The 21,874-nt window shown below is 34.7% G+C and overlaps 1 protein-coding gene across 2 annotated transcripts in view; it reads right to left on the reverse strand.

The window, feature by feature from the left end:
- LOC150101179 (uncharacterized) overlaps positions 1-21,874 on the reverse strand; it is a 155,807-nt gene that overhangs the window by 61,585 nt on the left and 72,348 nt on the right. For both annotated transcript variants that reach the window (XM_090401504.1, XM_090401505.1), the window contains exons 4-5: positions 16,096-16,248; positions 11,602-11,712 (exon numbers count right to left, since the gene is read on the reverse strand). In XM_090401504.1, coding sequence (XP_090257630.1) covers positions 11,602-11,712; positions 16,096-16,248 — 264 coding nt within the window. The remainder of the gene's footprint in view (positions 1-11,601; positions 11,713-16,095; positions 16,249-21,874) is intronic.

The following is a 21,874-nucleotide window of genomic DNA, read 5'->3' on the forward strand; positions in this document are numbered from 1 at the left end:
TAGTTCTTGTTTCAGGGCTTGCTGGTTAGAGCAAATTGTTGTAGCTCTGTTTTTAAGGGTGTTAATGACTCCATACTTTTGTGATGGGTGGTGGTATGAATTAGCATGTACGTGTTGGCCAGTGTGTGTCGGTTTTCAGTAGACCGTGAAGGATAGACTGCCTGAAGGAAGACGTGAGACTAGTGTCTAGGAACGGGAGCGAATTTTGATTTTAGATTTCGATGGTAAATTGTATGCGTTCGTGTTGTTTGTTCAGGTGGCTAAAGAATGTGTTTAGCGTTTGTCGCCCGTGCGGCCAGATCACGAACACGTCGTCAACTTATCTAAGCCAGACTGTCAGTCTTAGCATGGTGGAATCAAGAGCCCTTTGCTCAAAGGTTTCCATGTAGAAGTTGGCAATTGGGGGGAGGGGAGATAGTGGTGAGTCTATGGCTGTACCTTCTTTCTGTAGGTAAAATTTGTTTTGCCACACAAAGTAACCAGACCGTAGTACGTGGGCAAAGAGGGTCGCAATATCGGGTGGAAATTTGTTCTGTAGTAGGAGAATTGTGTCATTGATGGGGACATTAGTGAAAAGGGCAGAAATGTTGAAACTGAATAATAAGTTGTCTTTGTCGAATGTTATGTTTTTAATTTTGTTTATAAAGTGTGTGTTTTTTTATGTAGGCAAGGGAATGCCCTACCAACTACTTGAGTGTTGCCGCTAATTTCTTGGCTAAGTGGTAATTGGGACTGTCTATTCCTTCCAGGATAGGTCGAAGGGGCACATTTTGTTTGTGTATTTTTGGGACCCCATATATTCTGGGGGGGGGGTTGAGTTTTTTTAACCGTGTCTGGTGGCCAAGAAGTGATGGACTTCAGTAGTTTCTCTGTTTTATCCTTTTTGTTGGGTTATAATTTACCAGCTTATATGTGTTGTTATCAGATACTAGTTGATTCATTTGAAGTACGTATGTTGACCTATCAAGGATGATAGTGGCATTGCCTTTATTCGATTTCGTTATTATTATGTTTTGTTTGGCTTTTAATGACTTATTTGCTGCTAGTTCTGTTTTTGTAAGGTTGTTCTGTATGGTTTTCTTAGTGTTCAGGACCTAGTTTCTAGTCATATTTTATCTGCTATATTGTTAGGTAGGGACCTGATGCCTCTTTCTATGTGGTAGATAAAATCCAATTTGTTTACCTTTTTAGGTGCTATTGCATAGTTAAGTCCTTTATTCAGTAGCATAAGTTCGGCGTTGTTCAGGGTGTGGCTTGATAGGTTGATCACATGGTTCTTGCTTGCTGGTAGTTGGTCGCTCCTTGTCTCCCTTGTTTGTTGTTCATTGTTGGTGTTTATCGGGGAGGAAGTCTTCTGATTGGATGGATTCCTGTGATTGGCCGCCATATTTTGCTGTTGTTTCAACAATTGTTGTAGCGGTTGGTCGGTATCTTTAACAAACCAGTTTGATTATAGTGTAGCTTGTTTTCTGTGTATAGTTGTATGCTCCAGAAGATGACCTTGACATAAAGGTCGAAACGTCGAACGTAGATTTTAGTTATATTAAACTAAAGTTTTTATTCAAACATGGTAGTTGTCTCCATAATTTTCAAAAATGCATTCAGATCGCCGTGTAAGCTTAAAAGAAAGGATTCCTGTGGTATGCTTTGTTAAAATACACAACTATTTCTAATGTAATACAGACATCTTTTGCTAACAATTTCTTATAGCACTGCTCTCAGCTAGGATTTCTCAGCTTTGTAGTTTCACATTATAACCGTCACAACTGTACCACATTCTTAGCTACTTCTCAGTTAAAAATGTATGATCACTCTTTCCAATTAGGGGTAAGTGATTACCATGTTTAGACAAATTCTGTGATACTAACTCCACATTCAGTACTCTCAAACCTCAGGCACCTTTACATTCCATTACATGCTAAGGTAATCATCTTTTAACAGCTGCATATATTCCATTTCCTCCCTCTAATCTATGTCTTCATATTTGAAGTCTCCATAATGATTACTTCATTAACCTAATTTGGCAATGCATATCATCCATACCTACTTTTAATTTCCCCTCAGTCTATAACAGCAACCAACTATATATTTTGTACTATGGCTTTTATATCACACCAAACGCTTCAAATACACTGCCTCTCTCAACTCTACCTTCCTGGTGACCATCGGCATTTACAGGTTGCAATTCTTCTGCTATCATTAACAAATACCCCTCTCTGAGCCCTGTTCTCTATACCTTCACTGAAAAGAAAATATCTCTTACATTCCATTATTTTGACAATATCTTTCTCTGTAAACCAAGTCTTACTAATGGACGTTTAATTTATGGATGTTTCAAGCTAATCAGTGTCAAAAACTCTTCACTCTACTTCCAGATTCTTCTGGCTGCTTAGTATATGTGCATTGCAAAATCCCTTGGGTCCACAGATACCTTTTAACAAGTGTTTCATTTAGATCTGAGAAATCGTGAGAAAATGCATTCAACATTCTATGATCTTTCTCATTCTCTCACTCACCGCAAAGCAGCCAGCATACAATATACATTCACTTGCATCTCCCCTCTAACTTGAATTTCCCTGATTTTGCATATCCATTCTCTCATTGAACTAAACTTTCCTTCTAATACCAAACTCCAAATCAATCAGGTATATACAAATCCTTTCATATCTGTCCAGTTCACTCCGATCATCTAAAAACTTTATGCCACCATTTCACATATGCAATCAGTCTACTGATTCATTTGAAATCATGGCCATTCGCAAATTTACTCCTATCACACCGTGAGCAAGAGATAAAATTTATCCTCCCCCTCCGACTTCTAGTAACTTTCAAATCCTCCTCATGTATTTCATACTTTTTACCTTTAAATCATTTGTTTCTTTTGCTCCGGTCAAATTAACTCTTATTTTATTATTATTAAAAAAAAAAACTTTCTGCTGGCACCAGAAAGGCATGATTTCATCACACATTCATCAACTATGCCACTAATCATACAATTACCAATCTCTATACAATCTTATCTCCTCACCTTTTTTCACTTGTTAATACTTTCCTCACTTTCCCTTTCACCTCTAATGATTTTGCTCTTTTCTGCTACACCACTTTCCCGACACGTCTCTAAATGATCTACCTCATTCTTTGTTATATGAAATATACTGCATAAATGTGCTGTTTCACTCATTAAAGCTACCTTGCTATTCTCCTAATCTTTCATCACTTCCATTTTAACTTTCTTTCAATTCATACTTTCTGTCAATACATGCATACTTATTCACCTTTAGTTAATTACAGGAACATTCTGCATTCCAATCTATGTCCTCCACAGCATTCGTATTTGTGCACCCTTTTTCCCAAACATTCACCGTACTGCTATCTCCTTTTTGACATTCACTCAGATAATGCTTCTGACACTATCACCTTTTTAGCTTATCACCCCCAAGCTATTAACTTTAAGCAGCAAATACATTATGCATAGTCATCTCATGAAGTTCTTATATTAAATTTCCTATACATCTTGCCTAGCGGTGTCCTGATTCATTTTGGTGACATGAGCAATGCTATAATAATATTTTAAAATAAGCTTATAAAAACGGATACTAAATTAAACAATGCACCCAGAAATATATAATAAACTAAAAAAATAAATAAAAATTATATACATATATATTTTTTTTAATTTAATGACTGAAAGCCTGATAACAAAATAGAAAAACTATTTATTTGAACACACATCTGGTTTTGTCTTCTTAGAAGACTTCATTGGGTGCATGAAAAGAGAAATACAAAATATATATACATTACAACAAAACAATAACTATAAAGTGAGTTGCAAGTGAATTGCTGACACCTGAAGGTGTTCTGGATGCCATAGCATTAAGAATTTTCAAACAAGCATGATCTCGCATGTGCCAAAGTTGAATAGCTGAGTGACAATCAGAAAGGTTATAGCTGAAGTTAGTATTAAGGTGGACCAGATTGAAGACAATTTCTGTAGATTCAATAATTCTTCTCTCAAGCTCATCATAGCATCTATAAATGCTTTCCGATTTGTTCCAGATCACTGGATGAATGACAGAATCTTCACCATTGGGGTGCAGAATTAAGCACACAATTAGACACAGTGATGGTTGTAGTTCTGTCATGTGATGTCTCTTGCACGTTTCTTCAATATGCAACTCAATGGATTTCTCCACCTGACCTAAATAGAGCACATTACAGTTACACCAAAGAAGATAAACTTGGATACTTTAGGCTGTCATGTTTTGGTTTAGGTATACCAAGTAAGGAATGAAGTTTGGTTAGAGGAGTAAAAGAAATTTCAGCTGACTTTGGTGAAAAAGAGCTGATATATGGTAGAGCTATAAAACCTTTTACACCATTACTATCTTCAATAAGGTGGATTAAATAGCAGCTTATTAATAGCCTATTTATGATAACAGTTCTTCCAATAAGTTGCAAGAAGACACTGTAGTTCTTTAGTGCTTTCTTCTTCACTGAGAAGGGAGTGAGCTTGTTTACCTAATGTACAAATGATGCCAAGCTTTTGGGATGGATAATGATAAGACTGCACATGAAGATATCTATTGGTATGTGTGGGTTTTCTGTAAATAGAGATCTTCAGTTTTTCTGACACATAAGTTTGACATGAACGGGAGAGAACCATTAACTTCCAACTCTGAGGTAAATTGTATTTTTGGGTATTGATTGTTAAGATGGTTCAGGAACCTGGTCCATTGCTCCAAATTAAGAAAATATCATGAATATACCTTTCCCATAATCTTGGCTTTTAATGGGAAGGAATTGATTGCTTTTCTGCAAAGGCATCTAAATATAAATTTGCTAATATAGGAGATGGGTTGCCCATTGCCAAACTGAAGTTAGTTACTATTTACAAACAGTAAATGGTATTCCCCCCCCCCCAAAGTCCTGCTATGCTGCCTCACCACGGCATGAAGGCCATCCCACTATGCCCAGCTAAATGCTAGCAGGCGATGACAGAAGAGGAGATTGGCACCATCTGTCTTAATTAACTGCCTATTAGACATTCATGGCAAAGGATTCAATACAGTACACCATGCCGGCTTGGACGTTGCCCGGTTCAGCAAGGTCCACATTGCCATTTGGTAGCAGCTCCAGGGGTGGCAATGAGGTTAGTGACTGGCGCTACCACCATCACTATCACTGACAAAAATAATGAAAAAACTGGATCCAGATTCAGACTCTGCAACCATTTAATGACTAGAACTTGGAATATTAGGACTCTACTACAATCAGGCCAACTCAAATTACTACAGCACGAACTAAAAAGATATGAATGGAATGTCATGGGACTTTGTGAAATTTGATGGCCCAAAACAGGAGAGCTAACAACAGTTGAAGGACATTTGCTTCTTTACTCTGGATGTGACTGCAGTGGAAAAGAAGGTGTCGGGTTTTTGATACACAAATCATCACGAAATTCTGTCATGGAATTCAATTCTATCAATAGCAGAATTGCTCTAGTCTGCCTAAGAGGAAAAACCACTCAATATCACCATCACACAGGTCTATGCCCCAAACACAGGCCACGAGGACTCCGAAGTAGAGGAGTTTTATGGTCAACTTAATGCAACAATCACTGGAGCGAATAGTAAAGACCTTTTGATTGCACAGGACGATTGGAATGCTAAAATTGGAACAGACATCGGCAAGGATTTCTCCCATTTGTCGGATCATATGGCTATAGGGAGACAAAGAAAGAAATTTTGAATTGATCAATTCTGCCTCATAAAATGAACTCACCATTACTAACACTCTATTTCCCCATAAACCTTCCAGAAGATGGACATGGACTTCCCCTGATGGAAAAACACACAACCAAATTGACTTTATCCTTGTAAGCACAAAATTTAAAAACTTCATCAACCTCACAAGAACCAGATCATTTCCTGGAGCCAACATCAGCAGCGACCACGATATGGTCATCACAACTGTGAATATGAAAATGAGGGAAATATTACCTACAAAATCAACTCGTAAAAGATATATCTTTTATGGTGTCCAGAATAATCCGTCACAACTTTTTAGACCTTCAAAAAGCTTTTGACTCAATATGGCATGAGGCATTATGAAAATTTTTAGAACATTATGGTATTGACATATATAGAATAACTGTTTACAACAGTTATCGTAAACAGACTATTAATGAGCGGCTAGTTAATCCACCAGCTCACCATACCGAAGATAGCAATGATGCAAGAGGTTTTATATTTCTACTGTATATATCACTCCATTTCACCAAAATTAGCTAAAATTCTCAAGAAATTTAAAATCTGCACTTCTTTTACTCCTCTAACCAAACTCCATTCCTTACTTGGCACACCTAAACTGAAATATGGCAGCCTAAAGTATCCAAGAATTTATCGTCTTTGGTGTAACTGCAATGTGCCCTATTGTGGTCAGACGAATAAATCCAATGAATTGTGTATGGAAGAACATGTCAGACAACATCACTTGACAGAACCAGGGTCAGCACTATCTAATCATGTGCTTAATTCTGTTAAGCTAGATGATGAAAATTCTATCATTCATCCAGTGATCTGGAACAAATCAGAAAACATGTTTATATGCTATGCTATGCATGAGAGAAGAATTATTGAATCTACAGAAATTGCCCTTACTCTTGCCCATCTTAATACTAACCTCAGCTATAAGCTCTCTGACTGACTCTCAGCTATCCAATTTTGGCATACACCAGATCATGCCTGCTTTAACAAGCTCAATAATACTATGGCATCCAGAAAGCCTTCAAATTTCAGCAATCCGTTTACAAATTAATTTATAGCGCGGGCGCACACACACAGTATACAGCTAATCAAAAACATATGTAAATCATATCTTTTTACAGACATTATGTCAGCCAACTGTCCTTCATGCATCACCTAGCAGCTACTCCAATGTTGTTAGCCTGTAGAATCCCACTGCTGGGCAAAGGCACCCCCCCATGTTATTCCATTCGGCTCTATTTTGGGCTGTTCTCGACCAGGTTGGTCCTGCTGTTAGAGTAAGTTCATCTCTCCATCTGATCTTCTGTCTACCTTTACCTCTCTTTCCTTCTCTAGGTATCTAGTAAGTGGCGAGTTTATCCCATGTATCATCTTGTTTTCTCATCAATTATCCTGATCATTTCCATTTTAGGGATTTTACTGTTCTTATGACGTCAGTGACTTTTGTTTTCTGTCTTATTTCTAGGGCTCTTGTTTATTCCATCCTTTTGATGTTTAACATACATCTTTCCATTGCTCTTTGGAATGTTCTTAGCTTGGTCGCTTGTTTAGTTGTTAGTGACCATAGGTTAGAATGGGTAGTATGATCATATTATGAAGTTTGCATTTTTGGCTGATTGGTAAGTCTTCCCTTCATCAACTCTTTTAAACTCCAATAGCTCCTTCAAGCATTGGTGATTCTGGCATCTGTTTCTTTTTCCATCCTTTTTTTTAATGATGTTATCTTGCCCAAATATTTAAAATCTTCATAACTTATTATTCTGTTTTCAACAGTTATTGGAATTTCTGTGTGGTTAGTCATTAGTTAAGATTTGCTGTAGTTTATGTTTATTTGCTTTTATTACTTATTTTTATTTGTTTATTTTGCTTTTATTACGTAGATTTCTAATCACTATTTCTAGTTCTGAGATGTTTTCGGAGAAGAGTGCTATGTCATTGGCAAATCTAAGACTGCTTAAATTTTTGCCTAAGATGTTTAAACCGTAATTATCCCAGTTCAGTTCTCAAAATAACATTTCTAACAATGAAGTGAATAGCTTGGGTGCTATTAGGTCTCCCTGTTTAACTCCTCTTGCTAGGTTGAAGGATGTCCTGTTGTCTCAAGTTTGATTTTTCTGCCATGTACTATTATAAATATTTTGATATATTTATTTTCTATACCTTGATTTTGAAGTCCCAGCAACAGCAGTTTGTGTTCTATTGAGTCGAATGCTATGTATAGAGGATTATTATATTCTTGATATTTTTCAATAATCTAGTTGATAACGTGTAGATCGGGGTTTCCCAAACCGTGTTCCGTGAAAAATTATCAAAATTAATATGAGCCTGGAATGGTTTTAAATGCTGCGACAAGTTCAAACATGTTTGAAAATCAGGAACTCCTCACTCTGCATATGGATTATGCTATTAAGGTCAGTGCCTGTGTGCTTAGCTTTACATTGAATGTGAGACCGATGATACTCTATACTAGATAGATACTCGCCTCCAACCAAGGTGTTCTGTTAAAATTTCAGGATTTGTGAAATGTTCCATCGTAGGAAAAGTTTGGGAAATGCTGGTGTAGATGATCAATAGTTGAAAAACTTATTCTAAATCCTGCTTGTTCACATGGCTGGTTCTGATCTAGTTGGCTTATGATTCTATTTTGGATAATCTTAAGTATTTTATAATTATGTGAGATGAGACTTATGGGTCTGTAGTTGCTTATATTTGATCTATTACCCTTCTTATGAAGTAATATTATTTCTGAATTTAACCACTGCCTTGGTACTGTTTCTGTATGTAAGATGCCATTGTATAGTTTGAGAAGTTCTGGTAATAGTTCTACAAGTCCTATTTTGAAGTATTCTGCTGGAATTTGATCACTGCCCTGTGCTTTGCCATTTTTCATTTGCTTGACTGCCTGTTTTATTTCTTCTTTGATGATGTCCAAGATAAGATCATCACACTTCCATTTGTTTGTTAAACTATTTACTTGATTACCTGAGTATAATACTTGGTAGAATTTTGTTGGTATTTTGAGAATTTCAGTTCTATTATTTGTTTTATGACCAAATTCATCTACTAAGGAAGGGATCCAGGATTTGCCATTTTTTGCTGTTTTTAAAGATGTGCCATGTTCTAGGGTTTGTTTGAATCTTATTTATGTTGAAATTCCTTAGATCCTTTCTAATTTCTCTTTTGACTAATTTATTTAGTTCAAACTATTTTGTTTTGTATTGATTGCAATCTTTTTTTTTTTAGTAGTTCTCTTTGTTTCATTAAGTTTTTGGTATTGTCAGTTATTTTTGACTCTATTTCTCTTGTTGCTGCTTAGTGGTTGGTATGCTTGCTTCATTACTTCCTCTATATTATTGCAAAACTTCTGAGTATTATTTATAACCTGGTTGATTTTTGAGTTGTTAATATTTGCCTTAAGTGTCTCTAATTTTCTTTGTAGATCTTAAACTTCTGGTTAGCTTTCTCTGAACCAATTATTCCTATTTTTGGTTTTCTGGAACCAGAAGGTTACTCTTATTAATCTATGATCTGAATTAAAGTTTAAATTGTTAAGAACTTCAAAGTTATATAGATGAAGTGAATCTTTTAATAATATATAGTCTATTTCATTTCTTGTTTTTCCATCTGGTGAAATCCATGTCCATCTTCATTTTTTTACTTTTCCTAAAAAAAAGAATTTCCAATTTTCAGCTGATGTTTGAGGCGAATTGTAGGAGTTGCCTTCCTCTGTCATTCCTTTTCTGGCTATTGTGGTTTCCAAGAGTTAAGAGTTGTGAGGTGTTATTGCTAGTGTAAGTTCATCATAGAACTCTTCTATTTTTTCCTGATCATAGCTTGTGGTGAGAGCATAAAACTGTATTATTGTTAGTGATTTGTTTTTTATTAATTCTAATTTTAAGAAATCAATTCTACTTGTATAACTTTTAAATTCTGCTATATGCCTTTTCCATTTGCTCTTAATTAAAAAACCAACTTCAATAAGTCCACTTTCACCTTCATTATGGTAAAATGGAAGGACATTGTCTCTTTCGATAATTTTTTTCAGTATCATCACTTCTGAAAATCCAATTACAATCTATCCCCTGATTGTAATGTATGGACATTCAATGAGGCAATTTATACTGTATACATTTTAGTAGTAGATTTAGTTGTTGTTATCTTGTCCTTTGAAGAGTCTTAGATGACTAAGACTTCTATTAGATTCAAGGTGGCTAGCGTGGCAATGGCATCCAATTTTCTAATGAAGAGTCATGGTAGATTTAGTTATAGTTTTAATAGAAGTTTTTGTGATGGTTTTTCCCAGTTCTTTTATCAGAATCAGACCTCCCTTCAGGGTTTGAGTTTGCATCTTCATTCATTTGGGGGAGATTCATCAAAATCAGTAAATGTCCTTTTTGGCCTTGGACAGTGTGGCCTTTTTTTCTTCTCTCTTTGCCATGAAACATCTTGGGGGGGAGGTCTAATCTCCCACACTGACTGGGTAGCTTGGGAGATGCATTCTATACCTTTCTGTCAGGTTTGAAAGTGGCTGCTCCTCTGGAGTGCAGAAGCCATTTTTAGCAGCTCCACTGGAGAACAGATGCTAAAGAAAATACACCTTGCAACCCTCGTGGGTTACACCATCTTTACTATATAAGGCAAAAAGAAATAGCAAAATAGAAAAGTTTCACCCCTAGCCTTTGAGTACTATAACAGCATTGGGGGAAGGGGGAGAGAAAGAAAGAAGAAAAAAGTGGAGGGACCAGTCTACAGATGATATAACAGCATCAGGTAACTTAGGTTTGCCATGCCCATACTCACTAGAGAGTCCTTGAGAGGCTACTCTGATGACATTTTTCATAATTAATTCTAAATGGTTGATGCAGTTAGAAGGCTGAAATATAACAACTGGAAGACAACTGATGATAGAAAACTAGTCAAGTTTTTTTTTGTTTTTTTTTATGTACCTCACCCACAAAAGATTGTAAATCTATAGTACATTAGTACTTTGGGTGAACTAAGGATTTCTTTTGTATTTTTTATTAATACTTCATTTTATAATTTTTTTTAAATTATTTTTTACCTAGTCTGGGAAACCCTGCTCTACAGACCAAATATAGAACTTTTTCAAGCTACTTCAGCATCCAATAAGCACTGTGAATTTCATCTTCCACCTAAAAATGACCAACATCCATGCCCACAGCAGGATTTGAACCTGCAACCTGTTGGTCAGAGAGCAGACACACTTACCAATTGGCCAACCAAGCCACTGAATTGCATGTTATAATATTATAACACTAATGCAATTAATGTTATAACATCCGGTGAATCCTATGAAAGAATATATCAGAAGATGATAGTAATCAATCGATTAATCATAAGTATTTTGTGGCCAAACTAATTTGAGAAACTCCATTCTAATTTTCTGTTGGAGCAGTGTATATGCGGATATAATTATATCATATATATTCAATTCTCTAATGTCAATATAGTAATAAGTTGCTGGCTGGTTGGCCAAGTGGTTGGTGTATCCGCTCTCCCAGCAAAAGGCTCCAGGTTCAAATCCCGGCATGGGCATGGATGTTTGTGATTTTCTGTGAAAATACTAGTGGTGGTGATGGACAGTAGATGGTGTTTGTGTAGATGATGATGATTGTTGCGGTTCCTAGTAGTTGGTGGACTGAGTGGCAGAAATAGAGAGTTGTAGAGTAGGTGATCTCCCTCGATGAGTCTTTGGACTCCCTGTTGGTGTCACGTAATAATATTAAGTTATTATTTATTAAACTGTTTTAAACACCATATGAAATACTGCTTACTACTGAAAAGCTTAGTAATCCTTGTCATCAAACATGCTTACCAGATAAGGTGGTTGTAACAGGAGCAGCATTCACTGAAGTAGCAGAAACAACTGGAGTCGGAGCACTTGTTACTGTCACTGTTGGAGCAGTAATAGTAGCAGGAGTAATACCTGAAATAAAAAAAAACCTTTTATCATTCTGAGAGATAGGATGCAATTCATTTTTTCTTATAAAAACAATTTTTAAAACAAATCTTTAAACAAAAATCAGAATGCAGCATTTCTACTTTGAAGCTTCCATTCTTTTGCAAGATGCATGCAGGAAGTGAAAAATAAACAAAAAAGAGCAGGATGGGAAACTCAAATATACAAGACTATCACATTAGCAAGAGAAATTAGAAGAAATGTGAACAGTGTAGAATAAAAATAAATATGGACTACACTACCACAGAAAAAAATTTCTTAAGATGCATGCAAAATCAATGGATATACACTGTTTTTGTCTTCTGTAACATAGAAAACAGCAGAATTAAAAGTTCAGACACCTAATGGTGTGCATAGGTGGAGTATGCAGATTTCCTTCAGCACCAGCAACTGCCAAAGTAACTCTTAACTACAGCAAAGGAACCATTACAGTACTCTACTGAAAACTCCTTGATGTTGCACCAATACTATTTTAAAGAACATTTGCTATATCAAGCCTTCCACTTTAACAAACTACTTTATAACAAACTTTCTTTGGTTCCATAAGGGGCAAAGGAAATAGTTTCTTAGAGAATATTAGTCAGTATGGTCCATTATTCAACTGACATAGTTTACACGACTGGAGAGCACTGTCCCAATTGAATACACTATTCAATACAAAATAAGTCGCCTTATTTTGTATTGAATTGTCTAAAATTTTAAATATATATTAAATTTTTAAAAATCTAATTTTAAAACTATTTTTCAAAGGATGATGACTGCAAAAGGTGATGTTTTCATTATCCAAAAGATTTATCCAAACAAATGCATATACATTAAAAAGTTAGTGAAAAATTGTTTTTTGAAAAAAACAGTACTTCAATAGCAAAGCATAAACTATTTTTAGCATTTTTTTATTTAATTATTTTTTTAATTATTAGCATTTTTTTCTCATACTTTTGTAACAGCTGTTAAAAGACAATTCATCTTAATCATTAAAATACTTCTATTTCTCATCATCATCAAATTCCTGATATATACCCTCAAGTGGTGTACAGGATATGATAGTACTACATGAAAAATTTACATCATTACTAACTTTCTATCTACAATTTTCCTCCAAATCAGTCTGTTAAATGTCAAGACTCCAATATTAGCAGGTCTTATATTTCTGTCTTCTAAGACACTTTTTACTGTATCAATCCACCTAGAGCTTGTCTTCCTCTGGGTCTTTTCCCTGCCAACCTGGCAGAGAACATTTGTTTTGCTAATCTTTCCTCTCCAATTCTGCTTAAGTGACCATACTGCCTGAGATTAGCTCTGCTAATGCATTCCAGGATGCTGATAATATCAAGTTCTTTCCTAATATCCTCGTTTTTAATATGATATTGCTATTGATGCCATCTGTTCTCCCTAATCTTTCTCAGGACTCTCATATCTGCAGTCTTTAGTCAAGTGTTTTACTTCTAACCCAGCTCTCAGATCCATAAGTTAAACTTGGTTTGAACACTGTCTTGTATACAGCTAATTAGTGTTTTGGCTAATTTCCCTCTTATTCCATATAAATTTATTCAGTTGACTTCCTACTATACCAGCTTTGTTGATTCTGTTTTCCATTTCCATATTTAACTTACCATCTTCACTAAAAATCATGCCTAAGTAGCGGAAATGTTTTACTTGTTCTATAAGTTCTCCATTCAATGCATATTTTCAACATTTCTGCCTATTTTCATTGTCTTTTTAACTGACCTTCATACCATATCTATTACAACAGTTATTCAATTTAGTCAGAGAATCCTGCAGACTTGTAGCGGATTTATTTAGAAGTATAACAGCATCCGTATAAAGCAAAGAGCTAACATTAACATCTCCAATTTTGATATCATGTTTAATACCACTTTCCTTCATAATGTGATCCATATAGACAATGAAGAACAGAGGGGACAATGTACATCTTTGTCTCACACCAGATGTAACATTAAACCATCTTCCTGTACTTCCTTCAATTCTAACTGCTGACTTACAACTCAAATAAAGACTAAGTATTGCTTGATATAATGCCCCATTTCTAGATATCTGAATTCCTAGTGAATTTGATGCAACTTGCCTTTTTCCTTTATTCCAGAGTCTCAAACCAATTTTTGCTCTATTATCACTACATTCAAATTTTCCTTCTAAAATAATCAACTTTTGCATCCTTTTATCTCTTCCATTTTATCTTGTCCATGTTTAATGAAGATATCACATTAAGGACAGTACAGTGATATAAAATAAAATGTCATGGCAGAAATGTGCTCACATTAGGACAGTCAGAGCTACACTAATTTCCTGCACCCATACATGCATTCTTTGAAAAATTTAGTTTACATACAGTAACTGTATTCTGAGCAGAAAATTGCACTAAATTAAATTTGGATAAACGTCATAGCATCTTGTTTTTGAATACTCTCAGGTGGTCGGCTTGCCTCACTGTGAGAGTCCACGCTTCGGCACCGTAGAGGAGAACAGGTCTAATCAGAGTCTTGTATAATCTCACCTTTGTAGTCTAAGTCAGTATACGCGAGGCAAAAAGGGGATGCGCTTGGTAGTAGGCTACATTCACCCGACTCTGGACATCAGCTTCAACTTTGTTGTCTTCAGTCACGATAGACCCCAGGTACATAAATTCCATCACCCTCTCAAACTGAGCAGCTCCCTCTAGATCTTGAGCAGCATGGCGACTCATGAAAAGGCACTTTGTCTTCTCGGCATTTATCTTTGAGCCAACGTCTTCTGCAGCTTCTTCAATGGCAGTAACCAATGCCACTGCATCATCTCGTTGATGCGCCATGATGTTCAGGTTGTCTGCGTAGCCAAGAATCCTGACTTGCACACCCATGTTAACTCTACCCACCACTTGCTGTGTACTTCTAATTACTTTTTCCAGCACTAAATTGAATCGGAAAAAGCTCATCACCCTGCTTCACGCCGGTCTATACTTGAAACGGGTCTGACAGATCATCTTCTGCTTTCACTCTTGCTCTCGAACCAGCCACACACAGCTGCACCATTTTTGCGAAGTTTTCAAGGAATTCCCAGTTCTTCTAACACCTGCCACATTTTTGGACGTATAACTGACCGGTTATATTCCCAGCACTTTTCAAAAACTTGGCGCAGTGTGAAGAGTTGGTCTATTGTAGAACAGTTCCTCCTGAAGCCCGTCTGGTAGTCACCAATACACTCTTCTGCATATGGTGTGAGGTGCATTAACATGATGTTAGACAGCACCTTGTAGCCAGTCATCAACAGTGAGATACCCCTATAGTTGCTGCATTGCTATCTCGTAGTCCCTAACACTATTACACCATCTGAACGTGCAAGTTCTATGGTACATTTTCTTGAATTGCAAAAAACATTACAAACACAAAATATATTTGATGTGTCAGATAAAATCTCCCTGAATGTAAAAGATTCAGGCAGACTGGTAAAAGCAGTAAAATAGGGAGAGTCACTCATTAATTGAATGAAGGCACAAAACATGAAAGATAGTTAAAACTGAACTACACACATCAACAATAGGAAAGGGAGCTCTATTATGCACAGCCAAGCAAGAACAACTTCAATCTACTAGACTACCAGTGTAATTTCTATTATATGTATACAAAGCCTTAGGTGTTGGTAGTTATTCATAATAGGGTTTGATAGTATAACCAACTTTTTTTTTTTAATCAAAAATCCTTACAAAAATCTAAGGATTTCAAAATCCACAATTTCAATAAAATTTGTCCAACCATAGAATAAATTAAAAAAAAAATAAAGATATCTGTAAACACCATTTATTCCCTAAAGAGAGTAAGCGAGGTCATTTGGCCCTAACTTTTGAAGACTGGTGGGCAGCCCTATCTCCACCATTAGCAATCACTGACAGCTGGCCCAAAACTACCATGATTTTTATTGCCATCTGAGAAAGAGTAGGGCAAACAAGTGCTGCTATCTCGTAGTCCACACTATTACACTGTCTGAATGTGCAAGTTCTATGGTCAATTTTCTTGAATTGTAGGTTAAAAACCCAGAATGAAAACCTACTTGCTATGCCAAAGATCAACCAACTTTGGATGTAGCTGAAAAAGACCCCGAATAACTTCCTCTAAGCAGCAACTAGAACTGAACTTATAACACAACTTATATTATGGAATCAAATGCCATTTCCACAGGCACTTATCCAGCCATAGTTTGAGAACAACAATAAATCGAAAAGATGCTCATGTATTCTAAATTGCATCTATCAAGAACATGATTTTATCCTACAATATATTAGAGAAAAAAATTCAAAGTGATCCTATTTTCAACAATTTAATAAACTTGCATACAGCAAAAGTTAATTTTATATACCAGTTGATTTTGTAGTTTGTCCAAAAGAAAATCCAGACACTCCGCTTAATGCCTGTGTAGTTGCAGGAGTTGCTGCTACATTAGGTAGTCCAAATGTAAGTCCACCAGAGGAAGCTGATGTTGCAGGAATTGATATCAATCCTTGACTTGCACCTAAAAAAAATGAAAGTTTGTTAAACACAATATTTTTGCTCTTATTATTTCCGAATTATAAATTAAAAATAAACTTTTATTGAAACAAAATTCAGTACTCTATTTCAATAATCCTACTCTAAAACAGTAGCTATTTTAAATCACTATGGTTTTGAGATATTAAAATATATCCTTATAATTATCACATTCCAGCTATGTACCCTCAAGGAATGTAGAAGATACTGTGGCCATAGAGCATGATTAAGTTAACATTATTACTAATATCCTATCAACTATTTTCTTCTAAATTAATCTGTTATCTGTAAGAAGTTGAATTGTAGTCATTTAAGGCTATTAAATGCATTATCTCCTAGATCTTTGGTATTCCCCAGCCATCTTTGCATCAAACATCTGTTTTGCTAACCTTAAATAATTACTTACTTTGTACTCACTTATTCCTGAATACTGACAGTGTCAAGTTCCTTTCTAATACCCTCATTTTAAACATGATGTTGCCATCTATTCACACTCCTAAGTATCCTACGACATTATTATCTGTGGTAAGATAATATACGATAATCTAATCTTTGATCAATTTATTTTTAAACCAACTCACAGATACAGGAATTTAAATTGGTCTGAATACTGTCTTGTATATTTCTATTTCAGTATTCTCTGACTAATTTCTTTCTTGCTTCACTATACCAGCTTAACTTACTAAGTGTCCATTTCCACATGTAATTTGCCATCTTCACTAAAAAATGTGCCTATTATTTGCTAGTTTGTCTTTTTATTGATGATTCTGATATTAAATTTTTTATAGCAGTTACTGAATTTAGTTATGCAATCCAGAAAATGTGTACTAAATTGATTTATGGCATGCATAAAGTAAAGTGCTATGCTGAATATCTCCAATTTCGATATAAAGTTTAATATCGCCTTTCTTATAAATGTGATCTATATAGATAATGAGTAACAGCAGATAGTATGCACTCTCATCTTACATATGATTTTACATTAAATCATCTTCCTGTACCTCCTTTAATTCTAACAGCTGACTAAGAACATAAAATGTTGCATTTATACCATAGAACTAACATTTTGAGTAAGTAAGTTTTCTCTTGGGAAAGAAAATCTAATTCAGACCAAATTAGGTTGTCAGGACAAGATCCTTAATATACATCAATTAAAACTAGTATAACAAATACAGCATATGCATATATATATATATTATTTCTCAAAAAAATTCCATGATTTTGTTTCATTGTGTGAATATACCTGAATCAGCAGTGTATACAAGTTTTATGCTTACAAAAAAATGTCAACTGGGACATGACACACATGCACTGTATCCATCTCTCGATTCTTTCCAATTGCACTTCTGAGCAGCACCAGAAACCTTCTAAAATATTTTTCCATGCTTAATATGGTGATGGAACTGTTATGCAATGGCACAATAGCCTGTTTGAATATACAGGGAATGGTGTATTCAGAGTAATCCATCTCTTGATAATGTTCAGACCAGTTCTTGTGAATATCCAAAAAGCACAGGCTTCACTTTTCCCAGTGAAGGCTGGAAAAAGGATGCATTTTTGTTTGACATTATCTGATATAATTCCAAATACTGTCATTTGCTCTCCAACAAATAGTTCTGATGAAAGTGGATCCAGCTCATAGTGATGGATTCACATTTCACCATCAATGATATGTGCACTGCAGGAAATCTATCTTCATGGTAGAGACGCTTGAAAATGTCCAATATGGTTTTACTTGCAAATATGTTTAAAAACCAGTAATTAAGGAAAAGAAATTATTTATTTTCCCCTCATTGCTGTTTCTTGATTTAATCCTTTCATTACGTCTTCATTTCTGTTATGATCAAATATGGTATATTTGGCTGTTTATCTCAGGTTTATTTCATTTAGGCTGCAATTATTTTTTTTTTTTTTTTTATTTGATAATGTGATCGTCTCTGGGAAAAAGAGTGGTGGTAGTCAGCAGTAGATGGCATTGAGGTAGTTGATGGATAATTAGTGAATGAGTGGTGGAGACCCTCGATGAGTCTTTGGACTCCCTGGAGGTATCGAAAATAATAATAAAAAATAGTTATTATTGTTCATATTTCACTTCTAAGTAGTAGTAATAGTATGGATTATGTACTGTAAAAGCATTTAATCTATAAACTGTAAAAGCTTTTGCACCACATGAGGTTTACGCAGCTTCTCTATCCATGGATAAAAAGAGTGCACTAAAATTATGAACAAGCACCATGGGTTTTGATATACTTAGATCCAGTTCAAGAACAGGAAACATTTTAATAACCTCAAGATTCCATGAAGCATTTACGCTGCAATAAACAAAGAATATCATTATTTATTATCTATTTTTTTGATAATCCTAACAACTTTCTCAAAATAGTTATATTAACTTACACACCAATGGTTACAAAAACATCTGACATTGGTGTCAAAGCAAAACTGTTGTTCAAATGACTATCTAGACCAGTGGTCACCAAAGTGGTCGATATAGCATTGTTAAGGGTCGATTCGGGATCAGGGATCAATAGAAAAATATAAGACATCATTGTGTTGCACCAAAACCATTTGGTGGCAAAAACTCTCAGTGACGAACTTCATGATACTCTAAGAGTGTGTATTAAATCTATCACTCAAATTAGAGCTCATCCTCTTAAATCACGATTATTTGCCAAACTTTGTGAAAAAAATGATTTAGTATCAAACCAGTTACTCTTGCATACTGAAGTAAGATGGTTGTCTAGAGGTGCAAGTCTACAAAGATTTGTTGAGTTGTTCGACTCAACTCTAGAGTTTCTTACAGATATTAATTTGTTTTTGAGTGATGAACTGAAGAGAAATAAGAATCATATTTTCTACTTGGCGGACTTATTTTCAAAATTTAATGACAGACCCGTCTACAAGGTAAAGATGTCACGATTATTCAAGCTCAGAAGATTCTTTTAGGCTTCCAAACTAAATTAGCCTTATTTAAATCATCATTGTTACGAAAAGATTTTCAGTATTTTTCGAATCTAGCAAATGGAAGTAAAAGATGAAGACTTAGAAATATACACAAAACAAATTCAATATTTGAGCGATGATTTTAAATTGTGCTTTGCAGATTTTGAAAACATGCACATTGCAGATTGGATTATCACCCATTTTCTGCAGATATTGAAAATATCGAATGTAACTTACAAAATGAACTTATTGAATTGTCAGTTGATATTGAAGCTAAGAAGCTTTTTAAAAATAGGACTTTAAGTTACTTTTGGACGAATATAAATGTTGTAGAAAAATACCAAAACTTTCTGAAGTGGTACTCCCCTTTTTGCTTGCATTTCCAAGCTCGTACATGGTTGAAGCTGGTTTCAGCCATGTTAATTCCATTTTAACAAAATGAAGAAATAAGCTAGATATAGAATTCCGTGGCGATTTAAGGCCGAAACTTACTAATTTTGAACCCAACATTGCTAATCTTGTCAAGAGTCACGAAGCACACCCTTCACGTTAGTAAATTGTATACTAAGTTAATAAGTCTTATTTTCATGTATATAAGGAAGATTGTATCATTGTTGTATAATACAATCTAAATTGTATAATTTAATTTAGATAACATAATAATACAATTTTGTTATCTAAATTAAATGTTATATATTATTTATCCCTCCTATCAAATATGTAATGTTAAGAAGGACGTCAAAAACAAAAACATATCCCTTTAATGTTAAGTCAATATAATAAAATATACTATATTATACATACAATAAACACTGTAACTATAAAATAAACAATCTAAAAACTCACATAAGCGTATTTTTTGCTCATCCTATTATAATTTTGTAATAGTAAAATAGAGGGGGTCGATAAAAAGTCAAACTCTTGAAGGGGTTAACAGTCAAAGAAGTTTGGCGACCCCTGATCTAGACAGATTCTTAAAATGCAAGGATGCTTTTTTTTAAAAAAAAAAGTAACTGACATAAAGATGAGATGCTCACCTATCTATCCATTATGATATTAGCAAACAGATGGAAAGTTCGCTACTCACTGGGAGAGAGAGACTTCACAAAACATTATATTAGGGTAAACTTTTCATGAAAACATGAGGGAAACCTGGTACCAAAATAGAGATAACGATGAAGGAAAAGTTATCTGAATGAGCTTGGAATAATTTGGAGTGAAAGTGGAAGATGGTTACTGATGGAGAAAAAAAAAATAAATAAATACACACACACACACACACACACACACACACACACACACACACACACACACACACACACACACCAGTCCTGATGATAGTAAAAGAATAACACCAGAAGCTAGTCATTATGATAATTACTCTATTCTCAACAGAGTCAAGAATTTTTTGGGAATTTAAAATTCCCATAGATGTGAGAACAATAATGTATGGTTGGGCTGATTATATGTGCACTTTTTAGATTTATATCAATGCAACAAAAAAGGAGTGAGAGAGAGAGAATTACACCTCAAGTGTATATGTTCACTGGCCTGTTCATCATTTCCTTAGTTTCCAGAAGACTGCCACCTTTGCCTGAACCAGCTGGATTACTTATAGTTAATAAGAAACTACTCCTAGAGATAAGATTCAAGTCCAAGTCTTTCCAAGAAAATGGGCATATATCCAACTCTTAAAAGTACATTTCATCTTGTTATATATGTTATCAAAGTTCTTATTGATAAGCTTATATATTGGTGACACGACTATTAAATTATTTCAGGAAATTACAATGTATACTAAATATTAATTAAAAGAAAACTTTAATCAATACTTCCTATATTTTGGCAATGTTACATTGCCATCTTCATGGGAACATAATGCTATGATAAGTGCAGATCATAGTTTTATGTTCCCATGAAGATGGCAATGTAACACTGCAGAAATATAAGAAGTATTGATTAAAGTTTTCTTTTAATTAATATTTAGTATACGTTGTAATTTCCTGAAATAATTTAATAGTCATGTTATCAAAGTGAATTGTCAAGTAACATTTTCTTCAGAGAAGAAAAAAAAAAAAAAAAAAAAAAAAGGACTGTTTCATTGATAAGTTGTCTGTTTCTGTTTCCAAAGCAGAATAGCATTTAAGAAGTATGTTAATATACTGTCAACTGAAAATTAGTTGTGTAACTAATTTTCATCAGAAAATTAATATCATCAGAAAAATTCAAAATATTTAAAGCCAGTTCAAGAAAAACAACTGATATAGTGAAGGACAAAAGAACACTGCTTTTTTCAGTATAAAGGTGTCAAGATGTCATGAAAGAACACAAATTTGTGGGAAATAAAAATGCTTCTTTAGCTTCTGCATTACTCATTCGTGAGAAATTATCCTTTAAATAATTATCTTTAAAATCATTACCATCACAAACTAGTCCTAACAAGAGTTTTCATCAAACAATGTCTAATTCCCAGCAATGTCAGGAAAACTTTCCCAAGCTTCACAAAGGTGATGGGATGTCAAATTTTTTTTTTTTTTTTTTTTTTTAAGACAAGCCTTTATAAGTTCAAGAATCTATACAAGCTCGTCCAGAGCAGGCTTTTACAAACGCTCATGCCCAAGATGGGATTTGAACCCACAACCTCTAGGTTGGAGAGCAGATGTGCTATC

This window comes from Typopeltis vanoorti, chromosome 12 (assembly GCF_054136105.1).
Source record: "Typopeltis vanoorti isolate ZY-2024b chromosome 12, IOZ_Tvanoo_1.0, whole genome shotgun sequence".
Classification (NCBI taxonomy): domain Eukaryota; kingdom Metazoa; phylum Arthropoda; class Arachnida; order Uropygi; family Thelyphonidae; genus Typopeltis; species Typopeltis vanoorti.